At 44.7% G+C, this 13,354-nt stretch overlaps 1 protein-coding gene and 1 pseudogene across 1 annotated transcript in view; both read left to right on the top strand.

The window, feature by feature from the left end:
- The first annotated feature begins 1,359 nt into the window (after nt 1–1,359).
- The window catches only part of RNF212 (ring finger protein 212), a 38,562-nt gene continuing 26,567 nt past the window's right edge, over nt 1,360–13,354 (top strand). Inside the window, exons 1-2 of the mRNA XM_045528408.1 lie at nt 1,360–1,512; nt 4,510–4,571. Of these exons, the coding sequence (XP_045384364.1) occupies nt 1,404–1,512; nt 4,510–4,571 (171 nt within the window). The 5' untranslated portion in view covers nt 1,360–1,403. The remainder of the gene's footprint in view (nt 1,513–4,509; nt 4,572–13,354) is intronic.
- On the top strand, nt 9,404–11,930 carry LOC123622465 (annotated as a pseudogene).

Here is a 13,354-nt window from a genome sequence, read left to right as displayed (position 1 = left end):
CTCTTGCTCAGGCTGGTCTCGAACTCCTGACCTCGAGCAATCCACCTGCCTCGGCCTCCCAGAGGGCTAGGATTACAGGCGTGAGCCACCGCGCCCGGCCAGCACATCTCAATTTGAACCAGCCACATTTCAAGGGATCAATGGTCACAGGAGGCTCACACCTCCAATACTGCACAGAGCAAGTACACCCTTTCCCTACTGCATTCCACTCAGAAACAGTCTCTCTTAATCTGTCTTTTTCTCTGTTTCTCTGAAAGACAGTAACTTTTTTCCACACAAGTAAATGGTTCAGAAGCTTTCTCTGAACCAAGTTATCTCACACGGTCCCCACCAGACCTTGGAAACTGTATGATCCATAATCTGCACACGGATGGAAACTCTGCTCTTCCAAGCCATGGAGGAGATCCAGCACCATGTAAGAAGATAACTTTTATAAAAAACTTTAATCTATTTTTTAACTTTTAATTTTGCAATAATTATAATATCACTAGAAATTGAAAAATAATACAGTCTCTTCCCCCAACTTTCCCCATCGATTATTTTTAAAAGGGAAATATTCTGCCTAGGTCAAGTCCTTTCACGTGTGTATGTCAGAGGCAAGAAGCGGCCTTGGCCCTGGCCTGGTCCGCTTCTATCCCGCGGTCCAGTCAGGCGGCTCCAGTCCTCCAGTCCCGACCCTGCAGTCCTCCTCCCAGTCGCCGTGACCGCCCATCCACACCACCCCCATCGTCGTGGCTACAGCGGGCCCGGCCCGGGCCACCCCTCCCCGGCCCCATCCACCTCCTTGACGGTGGGCACCAAGGGCTCAGCCCGCCGTAGTTGGCCGGACCTGGCAGGCCCCTCCCCGTCCCCTGGCGCCCCCGCCCCCCGCCAGACCTCTGGTCCCCAGCCCAGGCCCTGCCCCGGCCCCAAGACCCCGCCGCCAGGCCCCCTCAGCCCCCTCCCGAGGCCCTCTCCTCGTCCCTCTCCTCGTCCCCCAGGGCCCGGTGCTCCCGGCCCCCTCTGCCCCACCCCAGCCCTGTCCCCGTTCCTCCAGCTCCCTCCCCGGCCTCCCCGGCTGCCCCCTTTCCGGACCCCCGGACCCCCTCTGGACAGCCTCACCCGTCCTCCGTGTCCTCCGCTCAGCAGCCTCGCAAAGTGGCTGCTCCAAAGGAGAACGCCTAGGGCTGCAAGGGCGGGATGAGGGCTTCCCGCGCCCCCACACTCCCGCCAAACCGACCTGCGAGGGGAAAACACAACTCGCGGCCTCGCAGCCGTTTGAGCCCACCGCGGGCTTGGCGGGAGCAGGGCAGGCGCTAGTGCGCAGGCGCTCGGACGCCTTCGGTTTGCGCAAGCGCGGAGCAGCCTGAGCGCGCGTGGGCTTCGCTGGGGCCTGCGACGGCGGCATCGCTCCCCAGCCCGGCATGGCCGCTTGGGTGTTCTGTAATCGCTGCTTCCAGCCGCCCCACGGGACGTCGTGCTTCAGCCTGACCAACTGCGGGCACGTGTACTGCAACACTTGCCTCGGCAAAGGTGAGCGGCCTCAGCAGGCCTAGGCCCCGGCTGGGGACGGAGAGGAGGCCTGTGGGAGAGGGGAGGCAGCAGGAGGAGGAGGGCTGGGGGTAGGGGGAATACTAGGGTCAGAGGGGAGGCCTGCAGGGTCCCTGTCCCATGGCACCTCGTCCTTTCAGCATAGACCAAGGGAGCAGGGCACCTGGAGTGATGGTGGTGACCTGGGGAGCTGACCGACTCCAGCGTCTCACCTTGGCGCTGGAAGTGTGGCCTTCCCTGCACCGTGGAGCAGGCAGACACTACACTAGACCCTGTCGGGAGGATGCTATGAAAGACAAGTGCCACTACGGTGAAGCCAGAGCCAGAAGGGGTATGAGAGTCCCCTGGGGGCAGCGGGGCCCACAGCGGGGCTCCCAGGCAGCAGAGGCAAGTGCAGAGACCCCAAGGTGGAAGGAAGTGTGGAGAGGCCGGAGGAAGTGGAAGAATTCCAGAAAGGGGTCGGGCACGGTGACTCTCACCTGTAATCCTAGCACTCTGGGAGGCCGAGGTGGGAGGATCGTTTGAGCTCAGGAGTTGGAGACCAGCCTGAGCAAGAGGAAGACCCCGTCTCCACTAAAACAATAGGAAGAAATTAGCTAGACAACTAAAAATATATAGAAAAAATTAGCTGGGCATGGTGGCGCATGCCTGTAGTCCCAGCTACTCAGGAGGCTGAGGCAGAAGGATTGCTTGGGCCCAGGAGTTTGAGGTTGCTGTGAGCAAGGCTGACGCCATGGCACTCTAGCCTAGGCACCACAGTGAGACTCTGTCAAAAAAAAAAAAAAATTCCAGAAAAGCTGGAGTGCAGCCTGGAGAAGTAGGCCAAAGCATGCCTACAAAGGACTCTGGCCCTGTTTAGTGGGCCATGCAAAGCCATTGTTTATAAGCAGGGTAGTCACGTGATCAGATATGGATTTATTTATTTATTTTTAATGAAAACTTTTTGTTGAAGTAAAGTTTATACAGGAAAAAAAAAAAGCATAAACGCAAAGCACAATGAATTTTTACAAAGTGAACTTACCTGTGAAATCAGCTCTCAGATTAAGAAACAGGACATCACCAGCCCCTCTAAAGCCCTGGCAAGGATGACCACTAACCTGACTTCCATCCATGTAGATGGCCTTAGACTGATTTGAACGTTAAGTAGATGGAATCATACAACCATACAGAATGCTCACTTTTGTGCTATTTGCACTTTTGCTGATTGCTCATTTGGGTCCCTTCACAGCCTTTAATTGGAGCATTTCTTTTTTAATTGACTTATAAGCACTATTTATATATCAAGTGTCAGCCACTTTGTCCATCAGTTAGCTGCATATGATTTCTTCTCTGTCATGTCTTTTACTCCTCCTCCTCCATCAGAACTTCTAGATGTTTACGAGTCAGCTCTGTTAATCTTTTACTGCATGGCTTCTGGCTATCATGGTACATAAGAGGAATTTCCTTGCTCCAAAATTTTCAGCCAAAGATATAGAAGGGTGGGAACATACTGTTGAAGGTGACTGTTTTTAGGATGGGGGCAACTTGAACATGTTTGTAAGAAGAGAGGAAAGGAGACAACCCTGGAGGCTATTAGAAGATGACTACTCATTCCACACCAGGGCACCATTCTGTGCACTAAGTTCTGTGGACGCTGCGATGAGTGTGAACACACAGATGAAGCCTTGGGCTTAGACTTGGGCTGGAGGAGATACCTGCTTCAAGGCAGACAGGAAGGAGGCAGAGTGAATTGGGTTGTATAGCAGGTACACCTAGAGGAGAGGGCAGGGAAACTGAGGTAGGCCATCTGCAGGCACTTCTTTCTTCTCAGTAGATGATATAAGGAGGCTTGTTTGAACACCCTCCCAATAGGGAATGGGAGAGACCCAAGAAAAGCAGAAGGATTACCCAGCAGGGTCACAGACTCAGCAATGCTGGAATCCACAAATCTGTGAATCTACCGCTTGGCAAAGAGATTTTTTTCCCCCAGTATTTAGCTGTGTTGGCCTGGAAGAGGGGAGAAAAAAGCAGTTGGACTTATCCAGCTCTGGGCCAGACGTGCTCCCTGGAAGGATGAGGAACATGGAGGCTTTGGTAGTGACTTGTCAACCCTGGGCTCCAAGCTGGCTAGTGAAGAAATCAAGCCCAAGGGCACGAGGAAATGCCTGGCCTGAGATGAGAGGACTCGGTGCTCCCAGAGAAGGAATTGGAAGGCTAGGGCAGAGTTCTGAGTCCTTATGATGACACTGTGGATGCTGTGGGGGCCCAGGGCGTGGTTGTGGCAGCAGGTGCTGATGTGGGTACATGGATATCACCAAGGAGGGCCAGTGGAGAACTGCAAGGCTGATGTTCATACCCAGCCACATGGAAGTCCAAGTTTTCCAGGGAAATGATTAGAATTTCATGGAGAGGAAGATGGTACATTTAAGGCCCAGACCCTGGAGATTGGGCAGGTGAATTAGCAGGATTGTAGCAGGTGGGACACTTGAACCTTTCATTCTTAGTCCCTAGCGCTGGCTTACAGGTAGCAGGAGCTCAGTGCAGTATGTATCTAGGGAGTGGAGGGGTGGTCTGTCCTGAACATTGGGTACATTGTGCAGTGCTGTAGAGGTGAGAGCAAGAGGGACAGAACAAACTCATTTCATGTTTGGGGAGCAGGAGGAGCTATTTTCATTTGGAATAGTTACAAATTTTAGATTAAAATATTGCTATAGAACCTAATTGTAATAAATATTGGGATAAATTTAACCTTAAGCATTGTTGATCTTTTTGATCACGTTTTGGGGCATATTTGCAAAGCAAGAAAAAAAAAGAATATTAGTTGTAAAAATAATTCCAACTGTATCCATACCCACAGCCTCATCATTTTTCTGAACATGAAGACATTTAAGTGCTATAATCCTGTATATTTCTTGAAGAAGCTTTGTAATTTAAAGTCTTCATTTATACATGTTTAAAAGCATTAGTCAGTATATAATAAAATTTGTTTTTGTTTTATAGGTAAAAAGGATGAATGCTTGATTTGTAAAGTTCCTTGTCGTACAGTTTTACTTTCAAAGCATGTAAGTTGAAATCTGTAGTATCTGAATATTAATCACAGTAGTATTTTGTTTTAAATTTGAGATTTAATTTTTAGTCATTTGTGGTATCTAATATTTTCATTCATTGTTCTAGGTTGGCTGGTTCTTACAAGATTGCTGAATAATCAAAGTACGGTTTAGGATTTGGTTTTTAAAACATCAGTACAACTTTTTTTCTTAGCCATACATTGACCTTATTTGTAGTTTGTTGAATTATGCTTGTGTTCCTGGAAATGAAAATGGGTTAAATAGATTTCTTCAGCACAATACAAGCTCCTTAAGAGGGTGATAGAGTTTGATTTTTCAGAGTGGTCATATATAATTAAGAGAGTTGTTCATAAAGTAAGTTTAAAAATCAATTACTGCTGCAGTAGGCTTAAAACAATGCCTTTTGTTCTATCTATAAAATATGTCAGTTTAACTTGGTTTTGGTATAAACTTAGTTACAAATGATTGTGCATTGGGTCTGATGTTTTAAAATATCATAATTGTTTTTTCTGATTAGAAATGTAGTACAAAGTTATGCAAAATTCAAATACAGAAAATCATATGGTAAATGTGAAAGTTCCCAAATCCTGTTTCCCAACGATGACAATGGCCAGGAGTTTGGTACCTGTTCTGTGTGTGTTGTTGTGATTTATCTTTTTACAAAATGATGTTTTCTCAGTTGATATGATATTTTAGTATTTTCCTGTTGGTGAGCCTTTGGGTTTTTTCAGTTTTTCACTATTTCAAACAACCTTATAGTGAACATTTTTTACTAATATCTCTCCACACTTTTAAGAATATTTCTGTGGCACAAATTCCTAAAGTGAAAAGGCAAGGGCAAAAGATTTAAATGTTTAAATTTTTAATAGAAAGAACTTTGCTTTCCTCCAAATATGTGGCAGTTTAAACTCTTAGTGACAGAGCCCATTTTTGCTCCTTGCTCTGCCGCCTCACACTGAGCCCTGTCACGTGATCAGGCTTAAGGATAGTGGATAGGGCCCTGGAGCCTTTCTCTAGCTTCTTGGGTTGAATGTTCAGGTCATTTATTTTCTTTCTTGTTTCCTAATAGATATATTTGAGACAATCCATTTCCTTCTGTGAAGTACCATTCTATATCACTTAAAGTACTGCTTTTCTGTATCACTTCTAAATAGTCTCTAATCTTTTTATATCTTTTTACTCCAGAATTATTTGAAAGAATATTTTTAATTTGTAAGTGCTTAGATCTTAGCTCTACTGTCATTTGTATAGTCAATTTTTAGGTTTATGGCATTGTGATCAGAGAATGTGGCTGTATGGGGTTTTTTTTAATTATCAAGATTTTCGTTGTGGTTTAATACATGGTAATTATTAATATTCATTGGTGTTAGCAAAAATGTATATTCTTTTGTCCTCTGTGTATGAGTGTATGTGTGAGTGCATGATGTAGCTCAGAATGTTGAAGTTGTTCTGCTTCTCTTTCTCTCCAACCACACTCTGGCCCGTCAGCGGACTCTGTGGGCTCTGCCTTCCCCATTGCTCCCCGCCACAGAAGCTGCTGGTTCTTCCTCCTCTCTCTCTGGCTTCCTGGAGCCTGTTCTGCACCCTACAGCCAGAGGGATCTGCTCAGTCAGATCCATGCCTTCATGAGTCCCAGCTTCCCAGGAGTAAACCCCAACGTCCCCTCGTGTCAGTAGGCTCTGTGGCCTGGCCGCTGGCAGACTCCTGGTCCCCAGGCAGGTGACCCTGGCCTGCTGCCCTCCTTGAGCCAGCTGTTTCCATCTCAGTGCTTGGCCCTTCCTGTTCCCTCTGACTGGAATGTTCTCTCAGACAGCCACAGGCTCTGCGCCCACAGGCTTTAGGTCTCTGCAGAATGTCATGTCCTCAGGAGACCGTCCCGACAGCTCTGTGTAACAGCTTCTTTGACTGTGACCTTCAGTAGAAAGGACATCTATATTAGGGCACAATGTGTGTGCCTTTGTATGTAGAGGTATCTGTGTGTGTGCACAGCCATGAAACAAGTTTCACAAAATAATGCTTATCCTCACTAAGTTCAGTGAGTGGTCTGATGGTTTCTATCCTGACCTGTTTTCTTTCCTTAAAATAAAACATGTTGTAAGCTGGTTTCCCCTGACTTCGTCGTGATAGACACCACCATACAAAGGTGTCTTCTCATGCTGTCCTTTCACGTGCTCTATGCTGCTTCACAGCATGTGTCACCACCTGACATGTATTTATGTGTCAATTTGTTTGTCATTCAAATGAGCTGTTACTGTTGTACACACAAAATAGGGGGTAGTTGGCAAGGGAGCAGGGCAGACTAGCCAGTGCCTGCTGGGCACAGGAGGCAGCTGGGCCTCTAAGAGGGAAGCCTCTGGAGAGCGCAGAGCAGAGCAGATGGGTGTGCAGACCACCATATCTGCCTCCCCAAGGAGGAAGAGTTTAGGCCAGAATTAGCTGGTTTTCATGCAGACATAGGAAGAAGTAGCTGCAGCAAGTAGATGAAGGACAAGAATGCCCTCTAGGATTGGACAAGCCAGTTGCTTTTGGACTCCAAATGGTAAGAGATAAATCTCGAATGATGAAGGCCCTGAACACCGAGGCAGGGCACCTTGCCTCACTTACCTTGGCAGCACCCCCAGCGAGCAGAACTAGGGGCTGGAGGCAGGCAGACCAGAGAGTTCCCCCAGAAGGCAGAGTGGCAGTCTAACCAAGGCTTTCCCCGAGGAGGAGGAGCCCTGTGACACCTTGTTCCTCCTCACATGGATCTGTGTTCTCCCCTCTTCCTCTGTGCCGTTGAGAGTTTTTCTTGGTTGTCCTGCTCTTAAGCCCCCATTAGACATTGTGTCACAGTGAGAGTGCAGAGACATCACTTATCTTTCCAGTTGGTAGGTTGCAGACCAAATCAGGACCCGAGGGAGAAGCCCAAACATCACCCAAGAACCTGAGCTGTGATGTGGACACAGTGACGGTGGTGTCTGGGTTGTACCACTGCAAGAGAGTGACTTTCTGTGTAGGGGAAGAGTAAAGTGAATAACCAATAACCAGAATGACAGACGAAGGCCAGGCTGGGGGGTTGTCCTCTGGACCTTTTCCCTTTTTTCCTGGGCTCCTGGCTAGACTCACTCTCCTCACCTGCCTTCCCATGATGGAATGCAGGCAGGAGCAATGAGGGCCACTTCCAGGCCTGGGCAGCCCTCAGCCCTGCCTCCCCTCCATTGCTGTTGCCTAGAGCCCAGAAGAGCAGCGCAGAGCTCTGCCATTGGAAGGCCGCACACAGAGCATGGTCTTGAATTGTGTATGGGCGGGAAACACATGCCTCACGACAAGCGACTGAGATTTGGGGGTTGTCTGATACACCAGTTGGCCTACTTTAGTCTGTGTGTCCATGTATATTTTGGAATCAACTTGTCAATTTCTACACACACAAAATCCTGTTGGGATTTTTATTTTGCACTTAGTTTGGTTTTAGAGAGACTTTGTGCACCACGGTTAGCATTATTCTTAGGTATTTGATGATTTGGGATGCTACTCGTCGTTTTAAAAAATTTCGTAAGTACTTATTGCTCGTATGTAAAAATGCAATTGGTTTTGTTTATTAACTTATACTAGTAACCTTGTAAATTGACTTGATAATTGTATTGGTTTATGTGTAGTTTCTTTGAGACTATTAGTGTACACACAATCATGTCATCTTTGAACAAGGATGGTTTTAGTTCTGCCTTTCTCACACCCAAGCCCTTTCTTTTTCTTTACTGTACTGTCTAGGACCTGCAGTGCAATGCTGAGTAGAAACAGTGCAGTAGCAAGCACCCTTGTCCTTTTCCTGATTTCAGGCTTGAGTTTTCATTATTTCACCACCAAGTATTATGTGTGCACTAAGTTTTTTTGCTAAGGGCTTTTTTAAAAATCATGAATGGTGTTGAATTTTATTAATGCTTTTTCTCTAACTGTTGAGATTATCATTTAATTTTTCTACTTTATTTTGTTAATATGGTGAATTGCATTTATTTTTTTATTTTAGACCCACATTAGATTCCAGGAATAAATACAACTTTATGGTGATGCAGCATAACTTGTATACATAGGTCAATGCAGTTTGCTACTTACTCTTGCTTGGGGTGTTTGCACCTCTGTTCATGTGAGAGCTGAACCTGTAATTTTCCTTTCTTGTAATGCTCTTTTCAAGTTTTGGTAAATCGGGGTTATTCTGGCTTCATAAAAGGAATTGTAAATTATTTTTCTTTTTCTCTTCTCTGGAAAAATTTTTGTAAGATTGGAGTTATTTCTGAAAATATTTAGTAGAGTTCTGGAGAGACATTGTTTGGGCCTAATAGGTTTTTTGGGGGAGAAAGGTTTTTAACTGGGGATTTAATTTCTTTATTAGATATGGAACTATTTAAAGTTCCTAGTTCTTCTTGGGTATTTTTCTAGGAATTTGTGCATTTCATCTAAATTTTCAGATCTCTTGTGATCAATCAGTGTGTTTGTAGTTCTCTTGTATTTCTAATGTCTGTAAGATCTGTGATGATGTCCCTTTTTCATTTTAATAATGTGACAACCCAAAATAAGTGACTGAGGCAAAGATCTCAATCATTGGAGGTTTTTTAAGCCAAAGTCTGAGGACATGACTGGGAAAAACACAAACCACAGATGCATCTATGGCCTGTGCTCTCCAAAGAGGGATTTGGGAACTCAGTAATTAAGGGGAGGGGGCATACAAAAAGAAAAAGGAGGGTGTGGGCAGTGAGGCAAATGGTTACATTCTTGTGAAACCCAAGAAGTCCACATTTTACATAATATAAGGTGAATGTTGGAAGAGAAAAAGAGTGAAAGAAGAATCCATTATGCAGATGTCTCTGGGTAGGTGGAAGAATGAACGATCTTCTGTTATCTCTGTTCTGTATCTGGGGAGATAAACTTGTAATGGGCATTATTAATGTGGAATCAAACAGACTTTAGTTTTAGGAGCTAGACTATCCTGAAGACCTAAAGTTACAATTTGCATGTCCTTGTTTATGAGAAGCCAACAAGAAATTTCTTTATGAGTGGACTCTGAGGCCTTTACCTTTCCGTGGGAACCTGGCTGATGCAAAATGTTAGTACCAGCTGCTCCTGTGGAAGCAGGTGTTGCAGGACTCAGCCTCCAGGCTTGGCCTTCCCTTTTGCATAAGGAGTTGAGCACATGATCCTAAAATTTTTTTTTCTTTCTTTACAAGTAGGTATTGTGACTTCTCTTTTTTTCTTGACCAGTATTGCCAAATGTTTGATTTTTATTAGTACTGTTGACTCTTGAATGACACGGGTTTGAACTGCACAGGTGTGCTTTTCCATGGATGTTTTCAGTCACACTTGGATCAAAAATACAGTATTTGTAGGATATGAAACCTGAGCATATGGAGGGCTGACTTTTCATACATGTGGGTTCTACAGGGCTGACTGAGGGACTTGAGTATGTGCAGATTTTGGTATACTCAGGATTCCTGGAACCAACCCCCCTTGTATACCAAGGGATGACTGTATTTTCAAAAAACTAATTTTTGGCTCTGTTGATCTTCTCCATTTTATGTTTGTTTTCTGTTTTGTTAATTCTCTTTATAATTTCCTTTTTTCTTTTTTCTTTGGTTTTAATTTGTTTTTTAAGATGTTTGCTTAACATCAAGTTTCAATCTTTCCTTTCTAATATTTATATTATAGGCCCATAACTTTTCATGTTCATTTTTGCCTGCAATGTATATATTTGGCAATGTTATATTTTCATTATCTTTCAGTTTGAAATTTCTACTTGGTTTCTTGTAGGAATCAGGTGTTATCTAGAAGTATATTGATTAATTTCTAAATGTTTGGGAATTTTTAGTTATCATTTCTATTAACTTTTATTGAAGTATAATACATAGGGTAGTATACAAATTATAAATATACAGCACAGTGAATTTCTCACAATCAGAACATAACTAACATTCAGATCAAAAAAAAACATCAGTTCAGCCACCTGCTGCGAGCCTTCTTGAGTGTATATACAAATATATTTTGCACTGAGAAGGAGGGGTGCTTTACAAGTTAAAATATAGTGGGAACATATGTGGTCCCCCCTCTTGTGGGAGCTGGATAAGGGAATGATATTCAGTGGTGTTTTCCCGGTGAAAAGAGCAGTAAATGATTATGAGGCAGAAGCAGATGTAATTTCTATAGTAGAATTTAATCATTCCAGAGAATTACGGGCAACAGGAAATAAAAGTGTTAAGAGTTGCCATCTTTCAACAGGAGCAGGAGAACAAAATCCAGTCACATAGCAGAGGAGAATGTCATGTTTATAGCACCTTTCAGAGCCATGAACCAAAGTTTGACTACTTGAAAAATTAAAGAAGAGAAGAAAAAAAGATCAACAAAATTAGGTGGTTACCCCAGAAAGATGCTGCTCCGTTTTCTACCAATGATAAAACAATAAAATTATGGAAAATTAGTGAAAGGGACAGAAGAGCAGAAGTATGTAACTTGGAAGAGGAAGGGGAAGGTATGGAGATCCTCCCACAGATACTACACTCGCAGGGCCAATCTTCAGGTCCGTGGGGTTAATGGCCAGTCTAGTCCATGAAGAATATTTGCCAGTTTGTATTAATGGCGATTATGGAACATTTATCTGCAGATGATTTGCACGTTAATCTTTGGCATCTGGAAATTATAGACAGGAGTTTTAACATTGTGGATATGGAAGAGCTAGCAGAGGTGATTACAGCAGCAGATTTTTATCCAAACAGTTATAACAAGTTTGTGTAGAGCAGCAATGAAGAAACTACTGGGTCATGTGACATGAGAGCACCTGCCCTCGGTGATAGGTATTTTAAACTGTGTGAAGAACCTGAAGATTCCAGTAACAGGTCATTTTTTCCCCAAAATTATCTCTTCTATTTATGATGTAAAATTCAGCCATAGTGGTCGATATATGATGACTAGAGACTATTTGTCAGTCAGAATTTGGGACTTAACCATGGAAAACATGCCTGTGGAGATATACCAGGTGCACGAATACCTCAGAAGTACACTTCGTTCTTGGTATGAAAATGACTGCATGTTTGACAGATTTGAATGTTGTTGGAACGAATCTGACAGTGTTGTCCTGACTAGATCTCACAATAATTTCTTCAGAAAGTTTGACAGGAACAAAAACCGAGACATGAGCCTAGAAGCATCCCAGGGAAACAGTAAGCCTCGCACAGTACTGAAGCCACAAAAAGTCTGCAATCAACAAGGGAAAGAAAGATGAAATAAGTGTTGACAGCCTAGACTTCAACAAGAAAATCCTTCGTACAGCCTGGCATCCCAAGGAAAATATATACAAACAATCTGTCTATATTTCAAGACAGAGTGGATTAGGGTTGGCATTCCTAGCAGAAGAACCCACTTGCTGCTTAATTGAAATAGCTTAATCTAGCATTCGTGCTTATAAAAGAGAGAGGTTGCTGTGGTGCCCTTTCCTGCATTTGACAGTGTGCCATTTGACAGCATGTTTCTCTAGCCACGTGGAGAAAGCTCTGTGGATTCATCGCTGTGGTGTTATCCGTGTCTGCTGGCCGTTTAGGTAAGGGTGGGGCACTTAAACGATCTCTTGTGCCATCTTGCCTAATGGACTGCATCGGACGACTGTCTCCGCATCGATTTACACCACTGTTTATGCCTTCTGTCATGATGACATCAAACACTGAAAGCCTTGTCATGCTATGGGGTTTAATTGTGCGTCCTCATTACTATATTATTTGTGGGTCACACCCTCCGCACTCTTAAAAAATTAAATACAATTAATTCTTTGAAAAAAGAAAAAGTTTCAAAAAGAAAGCATTAGTTGACGGTTATCCTGGAGATTGCAGTCTTGACTTTTCAGTCTCACATGGATCAGGTTTCCTGACGCACGAGGGGCCTCAGGCCACTCTCACTCAGCTCCCTCGCCATGCCCTGTGGCCACAGTGTGGCTGGCCCCACACAGTGGACATTCACCTAGGTTTTCCCACATTTCCCCGTTTTCTCGTGCTCCTTGCTTCCTCCCAAATCAGGGATTATTTCTCCTACCTATAGGGAATTCCTTTTATTATTTCTTTCAGTACTGAGCTGTTGGTGACAAATTCTGTCAGTTTTTGTTTATCTGGAAAAAAATGCCTCTTTTTTTCTTTTGCCTTTGTTTTTGAAGCATATTTTCACAGAGTTTAGAATTCTTTGTTACAAATGAATACTTTTTAGCACTTTGAAAATCTCACTTCCTGCTTTGTCTTCAACTTTGCCCATGTGGCTGTGGTAGTCGGCATCATGTTTCTCCCGCCCAGGCTTCGCTGAGGCCCTGAGTCTGTGCTGTGGCATCACATGTTGGCTGCCCCATCTCCACACTCGCCTCCTGTCCTATCTAGGTCTCTGTCATGTGTGAATGACTCAGTTCCCCCACCCAGAAGGCCTGTAGCTAGAGGGGTCTGACGGACTCGTCAGCCGCTGCCATTCCTGGTCCACAGAGTTCCTTGTCTTGTTTTTGAGGGGTCTGTGGATTGATAGTCTATCTTTAGATGACAGTGGTTGTCACTGCTTGCTGAGCAGCCAGCCGGGGCCAAGCTCGGTCTCATGTGCTTCCCCATTTTGTGCTACCTGGTGCCATCATGCCAGCGGGTTGGGGGAGGGCATTGTTTATGTTCCAGTTTTGCACATGGGGAGCAGGGAGCAGAGAGGCTGGGTGACGACCCAGGGTCACAGGGCAAGTGTGCAAAGCCAGCCCCTGCCCCCAGCCCACAGGGCACATTGCCCGTGCTTTTACAGCTTGG

This window comes from Lemur catta, chromosome 17, assembly GCF_020740605.2.
Source record: "Lemur catta isolate mLemCat1 chromosome 17, mLemCat1.pri, whole genome shotgun sequence".
NCBI lineage: Eukaryota > Metazoa > Chordata > Mammalia > Primates > Lemuridae > Lemur > Lemur catta.
This window is presented reverse-complemented; position numbering and strand designations above follow the sequence as displayed.